General features: G+C 38.3%; 1 protein-coding gene across 16 annotated transcripts in view; it reads left to right on the forward strand.

Annotated features, from left to right (window-relative positions):
- Positions 1-19316, forward strand: part of Dock9 (dedicator of cytokinesis 9) — a 276339-nt gene that overhangs the window by 195659 nt on the left and 61364 nt on the right. For all 16 annotated transcript variants that reach the window (XM_077795132.1, XM_026399592.2, XM_077795143.1 and 13 more), the window contains exons 28-33: positions 7252-7398; positions 7655-7738; positions 8601-8712; positions 11854-12032; positions 12268-12381; positions 14857-14974. In XM_077795132.1, the coding sequence (XP_077651258.1) occupies positions 7252-7398; positions 7655-7738; positions 8601-8712; positions 11854-12032; positions 12268-12381; positions 14857-14974 (754 nt within the window). The remainder of the gene's footprint in view (positions 1-7251; positions 7399-7654; positions 7739-8600; positions 8713-11853; positions 12033-12267; positions 12382-14856; positions 14975-19316) is intronic.

The following is a 19316-nucleotide window of genomic DNA, read 5'->3' on the forward strand; positions in this document are numbered from 1 at the left end:
CAAGTGCCCCTGCGTTTAATCCCTGGTGCCTCCCCCCAAAAAAATAACCCAAGCCTCAGTGCTATTTTTCCTAGAACTATGTTAAGAGATTAGTAAAGGGATTTAATTGCATGTTTTTATTGTCAAGATGCCAAATTAAACCACAGCCCTCTAGGAGTGGTGGGACCTGAAGGGTATCTTCTGATCCAACCCCCACTCCTTTCTCAGAGAAGGAAGTGCAGACCTACAAAGTGACTTGCCCAGGATCACCTGACTGGTCGTGGTCAACCCCTCCCACATGTCCTGCCATTTCCAGCCTTATGACTGATTCCCTAGCACCTCTGCTCTGAGAAGTGGCTTATTTTTCTTTGGGACTTTGTCCAAACCACTCGAATGCTACCATGAAGAGCCTTTTCCGTAACTTAATTATATTTTGGTCCTAAAATAATATTCAGAGTGTTTTTAGAAGTCACTGTTTTTTAAAAAAAAAAAAATTATTATCCAGTTGTGTCTGAAAGAGAGCTCTGGCATCCAAAAGGAGAAAGCTTTAACCACAACATAACTTACTTTGAAAAAAAATTTTAAAACACCTCCTTTCCCCTTGGGAGTACTTCATGTTTTCATTTTAGGCCACTTCTTTGGCTTCTGCCTCTGTCACTGAAGATGCCAGCTGCTCTTCCCACACATGATTGATACAGGGACTCCTCTAATATTTTTAAAGCCTTCATGCAGTTTGCCTCATATCTTAGGAGAGATGAGCTTTATATGTTCAAGTTACTTGTTTATATGTTTGTCTTGTAGTTATTGAGAATTTACACATGGAAGTTAGGATTGTATGTCCTTGTCCTCTACTCCATTAAGAATTGTGTGTCCTTGTCCCCTACTCCATTGTTCTGAATTTAGAGAATAATTTTGTAAATCATTTATGATTTCCAAAACTTAGATCATATCCCCTCAAAGCCTGTCTATTTTTAGACTGAAGATGATTATTTTATTCTGATTTGTAACACAGATCTGGTCTTATTTTTCTTCTTATCAGTGAGTCTTTCTCAAAGTGCCATGACCAAGTATAAACCTATACCCTGGATTGGAGTAGGAGCCAGATAAAGCTTTTATTGTTACTTCAAGTACCCTACCCAGGGATACTTTAACATTGATTGGCATTTAGGGACGTTGTGTATATTGAGCTGATGGCTTCAGTGTACATTCATGTACCTTCCCAGTGGTAGTGGGGTAACTCCATCCATTGCAAACTTATATGGAAGAATAAATGTGCACACTGTTATGCTTGCTTCTAATGCTGCATTGTGGCAAAAGGTGGAGGTGACTACCAGTGTCCAACTTTTCATCCCCAATCATTCAAACCACACTTGGTTATATTCACTGAAAAAGGATATAAATCAGAGCCTCTCTTTGAACCAATATCTGATATAAGCAATTTCCTTACTATAACAATAGACCTGCAGGGTTTGGATTGGTTATGTATGACTAAGCCAGTCTAGAGCTTTATAGTTGACAGGTACTTGAACTTACAGTTCTTGAAAAAAATATAAAACAGATGTCATCAAGGCTGCTGAGAAATTCTCCCCCAACTCTCTGCTACTAAGGTCAACATTTTTTAGGTATTTCTTTACACCATTTATATTTAGTAGCTATATTTTAATTAGACTTGATGTCCTTTCCTCCCACACTGAATCCAGCTAAGTACCAGCATTCCACAAGTGTCCTTCAGGAAAGGAGGCTGAGAAACTGGCATAGGAAAAGGGTGCATATATACCCTTAAGTTAGTTACTTGTTTATCCTACAACTAATCTCTAGCTTAATTGCACAAGAAAAGAACTTTTATTTGTAAAGTGCAAGAAGGATGATATGGTTCTTCTCCTAAATGGATTGTTTTGACTTTCCCTAAACCAACATTTATGCACACCTGTACCTGTGTGACAGAGTGTTAATATGCACACTTCCATCTATGAGTATTTTGAACAGTTGATAGGCACAGAGCACAGAGGAGAAATGCAAATGGAGTAGAGGACACAGCCTCAACCTTGAAGCTGACATGATTACTGGAAAAAGAAGACATTCAGCTTTAGACAAACAGAGCATAATTCAGGAAGGTGTGTGTATGTGTGAGTTCCAGGAGTGATAAGAGATTAGTGTGAAACCTGGGCCTTGAAGGATGCCACAACTCAGGGAAAGAAGAATGAGTCTTAGACAGCTATAAGCCTCTGGGGCAGAGCTCAGGATGGCTAGATTGAGATTAGAGGGTGGAGAGTGAAAAACAGGATTAACTCAAAAATAAGGATTAGATTATCTGGAGCTTTGAAACCAAGCAGCAGACAGTTTGGTAGAGAGATCAGAGAGAGGTAGAATAGGTTCTTCAATAGGAATGATGAAGTTAAAAAAGATATAAATGTTAACAAAGTAACTTAGACTCACTGATACACAAGTTTCTATCTAGAGTTGTGTCCTATGTGGGACACACATATGTACATATTCATATATATATCATATATATATTTTTTTCTCTCTCTTTTCTTTAATTAACTGCAATAACATGAAATGACATTTTATGATGATGCTGATGAAAATCTAGCATTAGGAAAGATGAGGTGGGATTCCATTTGAGAATGAATAGCATCATGAGTGAACAAGAGACAGAATTATGAATTCAATCCAGAAGTTCCCTGCTGGGTATATATTAATGAGAAATGAAAGACTGTATCCACACAAAGGCTCATATGCAAACTTCATAGAAGTTTTATTCATAGTAGTCAAAAACCAGAAACAACCCAAATGTCCATCAGCTGGATTTATAAGCAAATGTGGCAATCCTGTATAATGGAATACCCTTAGAAATAAAAAGGAGCAGAATACTCATTCTTGCAACAAAATGAATGAATCTCAGAAGTGCTATGTTAAGTGAGAAAAGTCAGACACAAATGACTACACACTGAGTAAGTTCATTGATGTGACATTCTAGGAAAGGAAGATCTATGGGGATAGAAAACAGCATGGTGAGTGGACGTGACAGAAGCAGACTGTCTTCTTGTCTGTGGTGATTGCACACTGTATTCATTTGTCAAGACTTGCCCAGCTTCACACTTTAAAAGTCTGGATTTTATTGTATATAAATTATACATCATTACCCTAACCTAAAACACACAGAACATAGTAAAGTCAAAGTTGAGTGGAGCAGGGGATATGACTTACTGGGGAGATGGGCAGTGATGAGTTCTGCTTAGAATAACTTAAACCTTAGGGCTGTATGTTCAGGTGCTGTGATGAAGACATAATAGTAACTTAAACAAGGAGCAAGAGTGTTCAAGTGTAAACTTATAGCTTGCACTTATGGGAGGAGCATATAGCTCCTTCCCTCTCATTGCTTTGCCCCGCTGGAGTGCTGATTTAATATTGTTGCCACCACATACACATTGCAGCCAGTAGGAAGGGAAAGACACACCTTTTCCTTTTAGGATATGATTAAACTTGAAAACATTGCTGCCACTGCTACCCTATTGTCCAGACTTAGTCACATGGCCACACCTAGCTGCAAGGGATGGAAGTCTTTAGTCTGGATATCCATGTATCCAGTTTTGTTGAGCTGGCTTTGGTTTCTAACACTGCTTTTTTAGAGAGAGAGGGAGGGAGGGAGGGAGGAACAATATTGGGTGACAGCCAGCAGCTGTCAAAAGGGGTAATGGCACAGAGAACCAATTTCCAGTTCACAGGTGGAGACTCAGGCTTAGAACTAGGGAAATAGATTTGTGAGTGCTAGTCTGCTTGAAATCGTAAGCCTAAGTTTTTCTCTGAGAAAAATGAATTGTGTTAGTCTCAGTTGACAGATCAGTTTAGCCATGAAGGAGATTTATTAAGGCAATGACTGTGAGGAAGTAGCCCAAGAGATGGTGGGGGAGCCATCAAAGGAGGGTTCAGTCTGTTCCAGGTTAAGGAGAGCGAAAGGGAAGGGAACTTCTGAAAGCACAGTGTGAGTCTTAAGAAAGAGAGTCCTGAAACCAAAGCCAGTTGCCAGAGTCTATATCCCCCAGTAACAAACCTGCCTTTGCATCTCTGCCCCCTCAGTTATTGGCTGGGAGCAGACAGTACAAGGTATGGATGGCACAGACACTGCAGTAGCTTTCAGAGCATAGTAGAGGGGTCCATCAGGCACCTCTGTTCACTGCAATTGGAGATCTGAAGCGTAGTTCTCATGGCACCATCTGGGTAGAGAGGGACATGAACATGGAGAATCTACAGAGAATGATTATTGTGGCAGAAAATTACAAGGAGATAAGTGGAAGAAAATAAGTTGTAGAAAAATTGGGAAGGAGAGGTAGTTATGTAGGGACTGTAATAAGGAGAGGTTAACTCAGATTGCTGACAAAAGTCATTGATGAAGTTCTTAGCCCTGTTACTTTTGTTGTTGTTTACAAAGCCTAAACAAAATGTTTACTTATTAAGTCTTATTTATTGTGTCTCATAGAGTAGTAAAACAATTCATAGAAAACAAGTCTCTAAACCCCACTAGAGAGTGGAAGGACTCAGTAAGGAACACAGAAGTGAACATTTGATGACTGTTCCCAAGTGCTCACCAGCACAGCAGTGATTGGAGGAGCAGAGACCTGTAGGATGCAGGGGAGCCCATTGCTGAGTCTCTGCAAACCCCTGGCTTTAACAGCAGTGCTCACAGGGGCCTCAGCAGCCAGGTTGGATGTGGGTCTTCAGGGAGATCCCATGTAGTGGAGTCACAGCCAGCAGGATAGACATAGTGTTCCACAGCAGGTAGGCTGGAGGGGGCTGGTCCTGTGAGAATAGGCTGGGCTGCAGACCCCGCACTGGCAATTTCCATTGGAGGAGCAGATGGTGGTGCTGGCTCAATGGGGACACTGCAGTGGCACTGACAGGAGACCCTCCAGCAACCATGGCCAGAAGTTGGGTCCTCTCCTTTGATTGCTCTTATATATTTACCACCCTGGGCACCAGCCCATTGTCCCAGAGGTTTTCTTTCCATTTCAGCTTATAATAATCTTAGTAATCTTTATAAAAAAAAATATTTAATTACCTAAGTCTTTATTATCTTTGGATGTGTATGTCTTGCCTTGTAAAAAGACTTTAATTTGTTTTATTGCTAAATTAGGATTTTTTTTTTTTTTTGTGTGTGTGTGTGTGTGTGTGTGTGTAGATCAAACCCAGGGCTTTAAGCATACTAGGCAAGAGCTCTACCACTACCATAGCTGTTTTTCACTGCTGGGAAACTTCTTTTCAGCCTTTACAGCCCTAAGTTATCATTTTCTAATCACTGAGCAGCATTAATTACGGGCTAGTATGTAAATTACCGATCATTCTTCACATCTTTTAAAATAAAAACTAAGAGTGGAGATTTAAGTCTAGAAGTTTAGAGAGTGGTGTAATGATTCTCACATGATCCAGTAGTTCAGCTTCAGCAGTTAGCAATATTCTGCCATTCTTGCTTTACATAGCTACACTTTTTTTGCCTACAGCATTTTAAAAACAGCTTACCAGCATCTTATCTCTGAAATGCTTAGTGTGTCATTTCTAACAGATTTTGAAAAAGATATAACTCTTATAGCATTACATTTTAAAACTAGCAATATTTCTTTATCATAGTCTCACACCCAGTCTGTATTCAGTTCTCCCCAGGTGTCCCCAAAATGTCATGTTACAGTTGGTTTGGCTGAATCAGGATCTAAATAAAGTTCACATATTGCATATTATTGATGTGAATCTGAGATTTTTTTGATTCTCAAATTGTTCCCTCTTCACTTTTTGACTGAACATATTTGTTAAAGCAAGTGGGTCATTGGTCCATCAGAATTTCTCACATTTTAGATTTGGCTGATTAGAATCTCATAGTGTTACATGACATGGTTCTCTAATCCCTGAATTTCCTATAAATTTGTGGTTATGTCTGAAGCCTGATTTGATTTAGGCTTTATTTTTTTTCTGGTAACGATACTTCATAGCTGGTATTACTGCATGGTCTCAGGAGGCCTCTATGTCTGGTTGTCCTACCTTCAGTGATAGTAACAACATTAGCTAATAGGTTGGCCTTCTGTTCACTTAATGTATACATGATAGAGTTCTTCATCCATTTTTCATGGCCTTAGCATTCATTGACTCAGCCCCCTCCCAAAGTCCATAGGGATACCACTTTTTTGGGAGTAGCCAGCTTGGATGACTAGCAGTCATGCCTTGTGGTTAGTTGTCCTTTCCAGAGTCCTGGAAGTCACTCATATATTAATGCTAACACCTCAGGATATAGAATTATTGGTTACACACTGGAACACAATTCCTTTGAAATTTTAAAACTAGAGGTTAGTACTGTTTACTGAACTCTAACCCTCAATTTTCTCATCTGTAAAATGAGGATGATGAGACTCCCCTCACATGGCAGTTAGAATTCTTTGAACACATCAATGGATAGATATAGTGGAGCATTTAAGTAATTTCATATCACCCCACCACCCCGTTTCAGATTCTCAGCAGATGGTTCTATTTATGTGTCCAGGGGAGGAGTCAGTGTGGTCTCCCTTAGCAGGAGCACAGGCTTTAAACTCATGGTAGAGCTGGGTATGAAGCATTTTAGTTGTGTGACTGAGGACACATTTCCTTAACCTCTCTGTTCCTCTGTAAAATGAGGACTAAATTCATGGGGATCTCATAAGATTCGAATGAAAAAGTGCATAAAAACATACCTAATGTAAAAGATACTCAATGACAAATGGTAGTTAATTGCTAAGTAGTCAATATAATTTTTTAGGTAAATATTAATGATAAAGATTATTATGTAAATTTAACTAGAAGCAGACTGCTGCCTCTTAAGCAGTTTAAACTGGTCATGTATAGTCATCAATCTTTGTATTTTTATTTTGAGTACTTGGAGCATAAGCCTAGACCAGTGTTTTCTAAAAGAGGTGCAGACACTAGAATCCCCAAAGATGTTAACTAAAAATGCAGGTTCCTATACCTTCTCCCTGCCAAGCTCTTAGGTCAGAATCTCTGGGAATAGAAACTATAGCTCCACTTTTATAGATGGTCTTTATCATGCTGAAGTGTATCCATGGCACTTGTTTGAAATATTTGAACACTTATATAGTACTTTGAGAGAAAGAAGATTAATTCATTTTATCTAATATTTCAGACAGATAAGATTAGAACTCTGGGTTTTAAAAAATGGACTCCAAGTTAAGATATTTTCCCCTAAAGAATTGCAACTAAAAAAAATAGTAAATGTTTGCTTTAAATTCCTTTTAGTTATTACGAAACCAGAGATTTCCTGCATCTTACCATCATGCAGTGGAAACTGTTGTGAATATGCTGATGCCACACATCACACAGAAGTTTCGAGATAACCCGGAGGCATCCAAGAACGCTAATCATAGCCTAGCGGTCTTCATCAAGGTGGGAACCTCCAGGGGAGAGGGCGTCAGCTGCAACTAAGATGTGCTTTTTAAGTTTTTCCTGAGCAGAGTGCATAGAGCAGGTGCTCTGACAATGTCAGTGATGTGTTTTATGCTGAAAAATAAACTTACTAAACAAGTTTATAACTTATTAAACAAGCACTGATTTTTATCCTTAACAAGTGTTGATTTTAGCCTAAGTTTCCAAAAAGTATAGGCCTGAAATACTGACCTTTGTGGGTTGTTTTTCTCCACAGAGATGTTTCACCTTCATGGACAGGGGCTTTGTCTTTAAACAGATCAACAACTATATCAGCTGCTTTGCTCCTGGAGACCCAAAGGTAGTGTGACTATTGCATGAGGTTCCTTGTGTCTCTCTGATACACATCTGAAAATCCACCTATCCTCTCAGTTCTCATATGAATCTTTCAGTCCCAGAGGGACAGCTCACTTCCCTCTTGAAAATATTGTCACTTGCTTATACTAATATGAGATATTAGGGACATAGTAATTCAGAATGAGAGATAAACATACCCATAGATTTTACTCTTATAGTACCGCAATGACATTTCAACCACAAAATGAAAAGTATAAATGTTATGAGTCACAGTTTACTTAAGGAAAAGAAAAAAAGTAACCATGTAACCTTTATCTGCTGGAATTATGACTGTTCTCATTCTTTTCTTTTTTTTTTTTAAAGCTCTGGCATACTAGTCTTTTTTATTGTATTGAATCTGTGTCTATAATTGTAAGGAAGGTGAAATCCTCTATGGAAGTAGGAACATAAATAATAAATGCTCTAAACATCACCTGAGGACATTGTTTAATGAAATGTGTTTTCAGTTGTCAAAGAAGTCCCTGCAGCCATTTTAAAATCTGTAAACTGGATTGGAACGTGCATTTCCCACAGGTCCCTGTTGCTGATGCCTGGGTGTGTTGTTTCTGATAAGCTTTTTTAGTGTCCCATGTAAAATATCTAGTGAAACATTGAATTTATGACAAAACATTGGGCTGGGGATGTGGCTCAAGCGGTAGCGCGCTCACCTGGCATGCGTGCGGCCCGGGTTCGATCCTCAGCACCACATACAAACAAAGATGTTGTGTCCACTGAAAACTAAAAAATAAAATATTAAAAGTTCTCTCTCTCTCTCTCTCTCTCTAAAAAAAAAAAAAAATGCAATGACAAAACATTTTTTCTTGCAGACCCTCTTTGAATACAAGTTTGAATTTCTCCGTGTGGTGTGCAATCATGAACATTATATTCCCTTGAACTTACCAATGCCATTTGGAAAAGGCAGGATTCAAAGATACCAAGGTAACCTATCTTTACATGCATTAATTTTTTCAGAGATAGCCATTCATTTTCTAATAAGAAAAGAGAATTGATTCAAATATGATACTAGTATTTTCTGATTTTCATTGAAGAATTAACTTTTTTCTTGTTAAATTTGCATTTCAAATGTATTGATAAAGTGTAACATGGAAACTTACTTTTTGATAAAACTTATTAGCTTGCAGATCATGCCAATGTGACTCATTTTCATTGAAAAATTCCTTTGCTTAAAAAAATAGAAATCCATTTTATTTACTCTAGTTTTTGTTTCACTTTTCTTTTTTTCTTATGAATTAGCTTTTCTTTCACCAACTATGGAGTCAAATGACACTCCTGTAGGTAGGTGTGGGATGTGATGCCTGCTTTCTTGCATTTTCCTCCTTTAAAAGAAAAAGAATGCAAGTGACTATTCAAATGTTTACCTATACTATTTGTTTAGGCATTCAATCATTTTTAAACTCACGATGAAGTGGTGAATTTGTTTTCACTGTAGCTAAGACATTGCAGTAACATCCCAGGGAGGCATCTTGCTCCTAAGGTTACTAGATTTTCTGGGATGTTTCTTCAAATAGAACAAACAAACAAACAAAATAGTCCTACTTCACCCCAAAATTGCATTCCACTACTTCCATAGCCTTCATCCACAGTGGTGGCAGTAGCTTGAATCACAAGCAACATGGCTTTTTCACATGCTTTTTATGTTTGCATGTTGAGTTTTTATTAACTGTTCTGTATCGTCTTTAAGTTTGAAGGGAATGAGGTCAAAAGGTTTCTTATCTTCATCAAGTAAATCAACTTGAATAAAGTGGAATGACAGGTCTATCAAGCAATATTCATTAAGTTTAGTGCCTTATAATGTGCTTAGGTTTGTTTGTGCTAAAGCAGAAAAGGTGGGAAAAAGCCAGCAAACTATTAATGACACATTGAAATTTGGAGAAACATGCAGAGACAAATATTTTCCCCCCACCCCAAACAGATTTGTAACACTTTATAAAGAACAAGAAGGGAGATTGTGGCCCTGGAGTTGGCAATCATTTGTTCAACAAATGGTTGAGCCAACTATGTTGCACCAACTAGTCTAGTTTTGGGATACAGTTGTGGACAACCTGGATAAAAATCCTTGGCTGTTTTATATATGTGAAATACACAGAATGTTGGAGACTGATAAATGCTAAGGGGGAATAATAAAGCTTGGAAAGGAGGATATGAAAAGTGGTGACAGTGGAGATAGGGTGGCTAGATAAGAGTTTTGGGAGAAAGTGAGGGGTTGAGCCCAGTACCCGCAGGACTGAGCGGGAGCTTCCTGGCCAAGGAGCAGCAGGAATTTAGCTATGCAGTCTATCCCAGGCTGGCTAACCTCTGTTTCACATCCCACTGTCCCCTACATTCCATGTACCCCTGCTTACTCCCAGCTTTCCAAACATGGCATGCCTACCCCAACACCTCTTTAATAGTCCCTCCCGAAGAAGTCCTCATCTTCCCCAGAAGCCATACCACAGGTCCCGGTGGGGCCTTGAAGGATCCTCACTCTCTCCCAGCTCCTCGTGGAGTTAGTTCCTCTCCCTACCCTCATTCATGCCCTCCCTCACCTCACAGTCACCTGTTCTTGGGCACTGGCCTCTTTTCTTCATTTCCCCTGTCAGAGTGCTAAGGGTAGCTGTTTATGTCTGGTGGTTGGGCAGGGAATGTATTACTGCCCATATTGCCCTTTAAGCCTGCAGGACTCTGTTGTTTATCCTGTAGAATTGAGCCAATGGAAATCTGTCAGGTGTCTGGCAGACTCACACCTTCAGAGTGTTTCTAGGGTATTTGGTGCAAGAGGGGCTTCCCTAGGCAAGTGGGCATCTTTAAGATATGGATCCTTTGCCTTGTCTCACTGTTAGGAATTAATCTCTTTTAGTATTCTTCTTCTCTACCTTCTTCTCACTTGCCCCACCTCACCTTCTCTCCCATGCACACCTACCCATATGAACTCATAGCTGCGCGTGTATGAACATGCATATGCCACAAGCACAGGTATGTAAGAGCACACACAGTTAAGCCATAATCATTTTCATGTGAATGAAAATGTGAATTCAAATCATGTGAATTCAAACTGTGAACTACAGTTTGGGTAGACTGGGGTTAGTAATCATAAACAGTGAACAGATTATTCTGGGAAAATGAATATTCTTCCTCTTTTACTAAAGGGTTTTACTGGACCTAGGTCAATATTTGGGGCAAATTTAAATATAAATAACAGATATGGATTGAAGTCAAAGGAGGGGCTGTATCTGTAGATCATCCTTTAATAATGGAGTCAGTGTAAGAAATCAAGTGCTGTCTTAAGCTTCCCGAGAGGGAATGTTGCAGCTTTGGAGTGATGTTCAGCTGCTTTTACCTCCCTCAGGAAGGTCCATGTTTACTTCTAGCTCTTTTCCAGAACAGCTTTCAACTTTTTCATTTAGTTTGCTGGTGAGTTACTAGTTTGGTTTGGTGCTTGTCCCTTCCAATTTTAGTTTATATTTATTTGCTTTTAGAGGTGTGGAAGTATTAAACAGATATTTTAGAAAATACTATAATAAATAAGTTCTTCTTTTAGTGATAGCAGAATAAATAGGTTATGTGCAAATTTATTCATTTTGAACACATTGGGTTTTATTAGGACTCTGCAGGCATTGATGATCAGGAAATAAATATTGAACTAAGGAAGTAAATCATTTTAATAAGGCATGTGTATTTATTTATTCTATAATTACATAATTTTATGCACAAATTACTCCTATGCTTATTTTAATTAATACAATAGCTTATTTTTAACTTTTTCAGTAACAAAATTATAATGTAACATGCTGTTCTATATTCTAAAAATTGGTATTAAAACTTATATTCAATCATGAAGGATGCTATGTGTTCCAAAATCCAGGGCACTTATTTGTATTTAAATTTGGTTTTCACATAGGAGTTTGATGTGTAAAGGAGTAGAGCAGCATTTTAGATTCAACCCTTTTCTATTTGAAGACAGGTCTGATCATGCATTGGCAGATGCAGGGCAGGCTGAAAGCAGAGGATGGATTCAGTTTTTATTTTGTTCAGAGAGCATTGGACCCTCCCTGACTAAAGTAGTCTCTATCCTCCTTTCAGATCTCCAGCTTGACTACTCATTAACAGATGAATTCTGCAGAAACCACTTCTTGGTAGGACTATTACTAAGAGAAGTGGGCACTGCCCTCCAGGAATTTCGGGAGGTCCGTGTGATCGCCATCAGTGTGCTCAAGAACCTGCTGATAAAGCATTCTTTTGATGACAGATATGCTTCAAGGGTGAGTGGCCCTCAAAGGAAGCAAATACGCAGTGATAAATATCCTTTAAGTGATATAAAGAGAGCACTAATTAGAAAATTCGTGATACTAGTACAAGACTTTCCTCTGTTTTCAGAATAAAATCTAATATTTGTCCTTATAGGGTGGATCTAAATAAAGAAGATAGTCTGTGTCAAATTACTCTGTCATTTGTTCTCAGAGCTATGGAACAAACTTACTTGTGTCTTTGTTTCAGAGTCATCAGGCAAGAATAGCCACACTCTACCTGCCTCTGTTTGGTTTGCTCATTGAAAATGTCCAGCGGATCAATGTGAGGGATGTGTCACCTTTCCCTGTGAACCCAGGCACTGTACGTAAGCATAGTTACTGGACATAGCCCATATTGTCTTAAGGCTGCTGTAACAATGCCATGAATGTGGTGTAGAACAGCAGAAATTTGAGAGGCCAGAAGTCCAAAATCAAGGTGCATCGAGGCATCAGGGGAAGAGGCTGTTCTGTGCTTCTCTCTGAGCTTCTGGTGGTTGCTGGCAGTCCTTGGAGTTTTTCTTTGGCTATGGTGGCATCACTGCCATCTCTGCCTTTGTCTTCACATGGTATTTTTCCCTGATGTGTGTCTGAGTCTTTGTGTGTCCTCTCCTTTCTTATAAGAACACCATTGGTGGGATTTATTCTTAACTTATGTTTTAATTACATCTGGAAAAAATTATATTTCTAAATAATATTACATCCTGAGGTTCTAGGCGAGTTTTAAGGGATACAGTTCAAACCTGTACACACCCTCTCCTCTATTTTGGCAATAACACCACAGTTGGCAGTTGCTTTGTAATAACTCTTGGTAAATTACATTTCTGGCTAAGATGGGGTCAATCAGTAAATCTTCAATTCTTGCTCTCCTAATGGCCTAATATCTTGTAAGCCTTTGGAATTTTCATTTGTATATTCAACACAAATTTCTGGTGGGAGGAGGAGCAAAATTAAAGAGCATGATTTTAACCCATGTTCCTTAGAGCCCAGACCTGCCCCAGTTCTGATAGTAATATGCTATAGTCTTGGAAAAGCCATCTCTCTAGGCTATAATTTCTCTTCTTTAGACTGAATGTCAGGGATGCCAAGATGAGGGACCAGAAGCCCCTGCCTTCAAGAAGTCACACACACACACACACACACACACACACACTCACACTCTCTGTGTGTGTGTGTGTGTGTGTGTGTGTGTGTGTGTGTGTATACACATAATATCTCTTTATTTTGTTTATTTATGTTTATGTGGTGCTGGGGATCAAACCCAGTGCCTCATACATGCAAGGCAAGTGCTCTACCATTGAGCTACAATCCCAGCCCCTTCCATCTTAATTTATATTGTATTTGTGTTTGTATTTGTAACTAATTAAAGAGGCATGGGAAATTAAGTAGACTGAAGAATGATCCCAGAAATTATTTTAAAACTTTTTGACTAGAGATTGGTTTGTTTATATACTCTGTCTTTGATACATGGCAATTTGTCTTTTTATTTTTTATTTTTTTATTTTTTTATTTTTTTTTTTTTAAAGAGAGAGTGAGTGAGGAGAGAGAGAGAGAGAGAGAGAGAATTTTTAATATTTATTTTCTAGTTCTCGGCAGACACAACATCTTTGTTGGTATGTGGTGCTGAGGATCGAACCCGGGCCGCACGCACGCCGGGCGAGCGCGCTACCGCTTGAGCCACATCTCCAGCCCCCTGTCTTTTTATTTTAAAAAAAGATTCTTGGTAGCATCTTACAATTCAGCATTAACACAATCAAATTCCTTATCACATTTCAGTTGCAAAAGGCTTTTAAATTATTCACCCATAATGATTTTTAATTATTAAAGTTTATAAAAATTCTACAAACTAAAACTTGTATTTGTTGTCTTCCTAAAGTTCTTTCCTTGGCCTCAGGGCTTATCTGCTAATAATATGAACAGATATTACCAGTTCCCTTTCCCTTTTATTCATACCATGAACTGATGAAGAATTAATCTTGCCATTTCATCATTGTAACACATACTTGGGACATTTCCATGCATGTTTCTTTCCCTTTTTCCCAAGAGCAATGCAAGGTCCCATTTATTACACTACCTCTTTTTTTTTTTTTTTTTTAAAGAGAGAGTGAGAGAAGAGAGAGAGGAGAGAGAGAGAGAGAATTTTTAATATTTATTTTTTAGTTCTCGGCAGACACAATATCTTTGTTGGTATGTGGTGCTGAGGATCGAACCCGGGCCGCACGCATGCCAGGCGAGCGCGCTACCACTTGAGCCACATCCCCAGCCCCATTACACTACCTCTTTACCCCTCCACATATATTTTCTAAATACTGTTACCTGAAGTGATCCATGTTTATAATTTTTTTTCTTATAAACTTTCTTTCCTAAATGCCCCTTGCTGATCTCACCTCTACAACTTTGCCTTCCATATGTGTATTCTCTAACTGCTTTTCTAAGCAGAATAGGTAATGCAGATCAGAATGTGACACTCTGTCCTGTTTCAACCCTGAAAAACACAAATTCGAGGTCTTTCTTTGAATTTCACTGAAGTAAAATCCCCTTAAAAAGAGATTTAACTTTAAATATGATGTCATTTCTCCTCTGATAAGTTAACATGGAGCTCCAACCATCCAGAGTCTGTTGTCATTACTGCTAAAACTCCAGCTCACTTGGGAAGAACACCCCCTGTGGTTGCTTCTCCCCCTTAGGCCCTTGACCATGTCAGGCTGCTCTGCTTATTCCTACATGTGCCTTCACATGTTGAGAACAGTTGGTAACTCACTCTATTATCTGATTGCTTCTTCTCTTCCCTCTTTGACAGACTGTGAAGGAGGAACCCCTTGCTTTGCCAGCTGGGAACCCGCTGGTGACACCACAGAAGGGAAACACACTGGACCACAGCCTGCACAAAGACCTCTTAGGCGCCATCTCTGGCATTGGTAATGCTCTATGCACTTGTCAATCTCTCTCCAATGTCACTTGGGTGTCATTGATTTAGCAGTTTCTTAACATATTACACTCACGAATTAGGACTGGGTTTCTGCCTTGAGTATTCTTTCATGGTGTGATACTTCACAACTGAAATTCTTCAGCCATACACTGTAATAAAGATTTCAGAATTCTTGTGAATTCCAAACATAGTATATTTAATCACTTGCTTGTGCTGTTTGCTTTTTGTAAAATTCTTGTGAAGTATTTTAAATCTTAGATTGTTCATGCTTTTAGAAAAGGAATATCTTTGCAGGTATTGGCAGGGGATAAAAGTTGTAGTATTGGCAATTTAGAGGAAATGTGAGAGTGATTCCTGAAGGATTATTCTGTCACATTTTGTGGCTGGGATTCAATCCTAAAATCAGCTTTCAAAAATCTTCTGTCCTACAGTATTTTTCTATATGAAACAATGAAAAGGAGTATCCCCCATGGGGAGGGAAACAGATGGTGTAAATCAAGATTCATTTAGTTTTTTCATAAGAAAGTGCCGGAGAAAATGTACCTATTTATATTCTGATGACTGAGTCATAGCTTCATGAAGATAATGGATATCAATATATGTATCTACATAATATATATATATTATATATATTATGTAATCTGTCTTCAAGGGATTGTCATAGATGCTTAGTCTTTTTCTGTCTTTATTTCTTCCTGTCTTTACCACATTTTAAATAAATAAAATGTCCTACTATGGCTAGTGGTTAGACTATCCATTAATGGTATAAATTCATGGCAGAAAAAAGTGTATTCCATTTATTCAGCTAACTTACAGATTGTCGTCACTTTGAATATATGTTCTTACCTTTTGTATTGTTAATGCCATTTTTCATGGTAGATGATGAAACAGGGTAGAATATAAGATTAGAAAACTCACTTGAATGCCTCAATTTTTCCTACATTACCAATACCAATCCTTAATTTCCTTATAGTCATGTATGGTTTTCATAGTTAGATTTCCCTTGTAACAAGAGTTAATGTATGAAAAATGTTTGGAGCAGAGTCTAGTGTACAGTAAATGCTCAGCAAATGTTGGCTGCTCTTGTTGAGTTTCCATTTACCTTTCTTCTGAGGCCTTCATTCTGTCCTGCTCTACCCACATGTCAAGCTGCCACTCTGTAATGAGGAGGTGATCTTTTTTAGAGGGTTTCATGTGCAGTAGTTAATAGCACTAGCTTATGTCAGACACATGGCTTTGGATCTGGACTGCTGACTAGTGTCATGGGCAGGGTGTCCACCCTCTGCACCCTCCATATCCATACTTCCACACAAAATCATTGTCAGTGTGCACAGTGCTTGGCATGGTAAACACTCAGTACCTTCTTTGTCAGTATAACAAGCACAATTATATTATGTTACTCATGTTTTTTGATACACGCTTAGTAGCAACTAGATGAGTCCACAAGCTCAGAAATGTGTTGAAAATCTTAATGCTGTGTTCTCTGTGACCAGTACTCTGTAATACCACAAGAGAAGTATTCCAAACTTTGTGGAAATGATCAGACCACAGTAAAGGAATGTTCTAACTCAGTGGACTCTGTCCAGTGCAGAATTCACCTTATTAGGATTTGAGATTCCTTGAGCACGTGGAGATGAGTCATCAGACATCCTCAGCGTGGCCTGAACAGTGGTAATGGCCTTTGGTTGCTCTGCACTCACGGTGTAGCTATGAAAAGAGATTGAGACTGATGCACTCCCTCTTCACACTTCATGGAATTTCAAGACCCAAATCTACTTTTTATAGGAATTTGCCACACAACAATCTTATTTATTGTCAGACTTTGTCTGTGTTTCCTTTCATCTTGAAGATTAAATTCTTATTCTCTTTTAGGAGTACCTTCTAGAAAATCCCCACCTTGACCTGGGTTTGCTAGTTTTTTCCTCATAGCTGTAGCAATTTCTTTTTTGTTTGTCAGCTTCCAGTTGACTTTTGTCCTGGTGCTTATCTTTTAGAGCAGACTTTTATCCTGCATCTTTGTCTAAAAGAAATTCCATTTCCACACATATTAAAAATGTTCACTTACCTTTTTTTTTTTTTTAAGTTGTAGATGAACACAATATCTTTCTTTCTTTCTTCATTTATTTATTTATTTATATGTAGTGCTGAGGATCAAATCCAGGGCCTCATGGTGTGAAGCAAGTGCTCTACCACTGAGCTACAATCCCAGCCCATTCACCAATTTTTTAAATGTTTCTGGAATGTGGTGCATGATAATTTATAAAATAGATTTATTGCCTGGGGAAAAAATACTCCAAGATTCATTCATTTTAGAAAGCAAGACTTCCGGGGATGGGGTTGTAGTTCGGTGGTAGAGCACTTGCCTAGCATGTGTGAGGCACTGGGTTCAATTCTTAGCACCACATAAATAAAATAAAGGTTTTGTGTCCATCTACAACAAAAAATATTTTTTAAAAAAAGCAAGGCTTCTTGGGTTGAGGGTCCCATTTTCCACACACAGTACATTGGGCTGTTGGTACAAAGCAGAGAAGGATGAACAAAATGTTTTATTTGCTCACATGTTTAAGATAATTTCCTGGGCCAGGATACTAAACAAACACACACACACACACACACACACACACGACAAACTAAGCATGATGATTTTTATTTATTGCACTTGCATCTGTTTGTCTTAAATTAGAACTCTAGTTTTGGAATCAAGCCTAAAAATCCCAGAATTTAAGACCTAATTTTACTTTATTGAGGGCCTTTATCCTGAGTTGTTTATTCTACCTTAATCATGAAGTACAGTTATATTTGGATAATTTTAATTGGTCATTGTATATGTTTCTTTTTTCTTATAGAAAAATTGTTTTTGTGTTTTCGTAGGGTTTTTTCTGTTCCTGTGACAGTTGATCACACAGTTCTCTGCTAGAGAAATGTAGCCTGTGGGCTTACAATAAGGCCCCTGTTTCAGCCTTCATTTTTCCAAATTCCCCTGGATTTTCTTTTCTTGACCTTAATACATTGGATCATTTTCAGGGATAGTAGTGGGTAAATCTGAGTGTTTGGGAGGGGAAAGGACTTACAACCTCTGTATCATGGGTCTTCCTTCTAACATTAAAGACTATCTTAGGGGCTGGGAGGTAGCTCATAGGTAGGGTGCTGGTCTAGCATTTGTGAGGCCCTGGGTTCCATCCACAGCACTTGGGCAGGGGCACATCATGACATTACCTAAGACATAAATTTATGCCATTAGCTACCAAATTTAAAAGTGAAAAAATATTTTTGGTGCAACTCAAGCTGGCTATTATTTAATTTTTATTTTTTAACTTAGAAGCATCTCACTTCGTGCCAGTGAATTTGCCTGCTGAATCTGAAAAATAACTTGCCTTTGTGAGGTGCCAATAATGGCATCTTTGGTTTGGGTCTGTGAGGCCTGCTTACAGCTGCTGAGCACAGTGCCAGAACTCCCCTCGTGCCATCTGCAAAACCAGCCAGGCCTTTCTACTGGTGGCATGCTTTTGGTTCAGCACAGAATGTACAAGTCCAAAGAGTCTTTTTAAAATTACATAATTCATTTAAAGCTTATCTAAGCAGGAAGTCAATGTATTTGTAAGGGCCATCACAGATTTTATTTCAAATTTGAGCATTCTTTCTACCCGTAAATGTTTATAACAGAGATTCCCAAATATTCTCAGTTCACAGAGAATAAGGGTTGATCTTATTGTCAGTCATTTTTTTGTGATATCCCTAGGCCAAAACTAATAGTCTGTTTATTAGAACTTATCTGTTAGCAGTTCTGTTTATTAATAACTAGCAATTCTGTTTATTGGTACTTAGGACCAAATAAACTAATAAATACTTATGATCTAACAACTTAATAGGCATTTGTAAAAATAACAATACACCTAAAATTTTAAAGAAAATAATGCTTGTATTTCATTTTTAATAACCATAATGTTACTAGTGGGTTTTGTTTGCCTAATAGATGCTCATAGCTTCTCATACTTCAGACTCAGATTTTCTACCACCATTCTCACTTCCTGTTTTGATTGATTTTTTCTAGTACTTGCTTTTTGTCATAGCAACCACCAAATACTCAGCTTCAGCTTCAACAAGATTCAACATAGCATGATCCAGTATTGAAACCACAGTTTCCAGCCAGTATCAAGTATCATTGTGTTTTCCTGAAAATTTAAAATATACCATGAAACCATGCAGAGTAGGGTCCCTTAGTACAAAGCTTACATATTATAGGCTTATTGTGAGGCTTATTTGGATGGTTGTAGATGTATTTATTTTCCAATATTTGTTCTATTCCATTCTGAATAATGTATGCCCCTGTA

This window comes from Urocitellus parryii, chromosome 2, assembly GCF_045843805.1.
Source record: "Urocitellus parryii isolate mUroPar1 chromosome 2, mUroPar1.hap1, whole genome shotgun sequence".
NCBI lineage: Eukaryota > Metazoa > Chordata > Mammalia > Rodentia > Sciuridae > Urocitellus > Urocitellus parryii.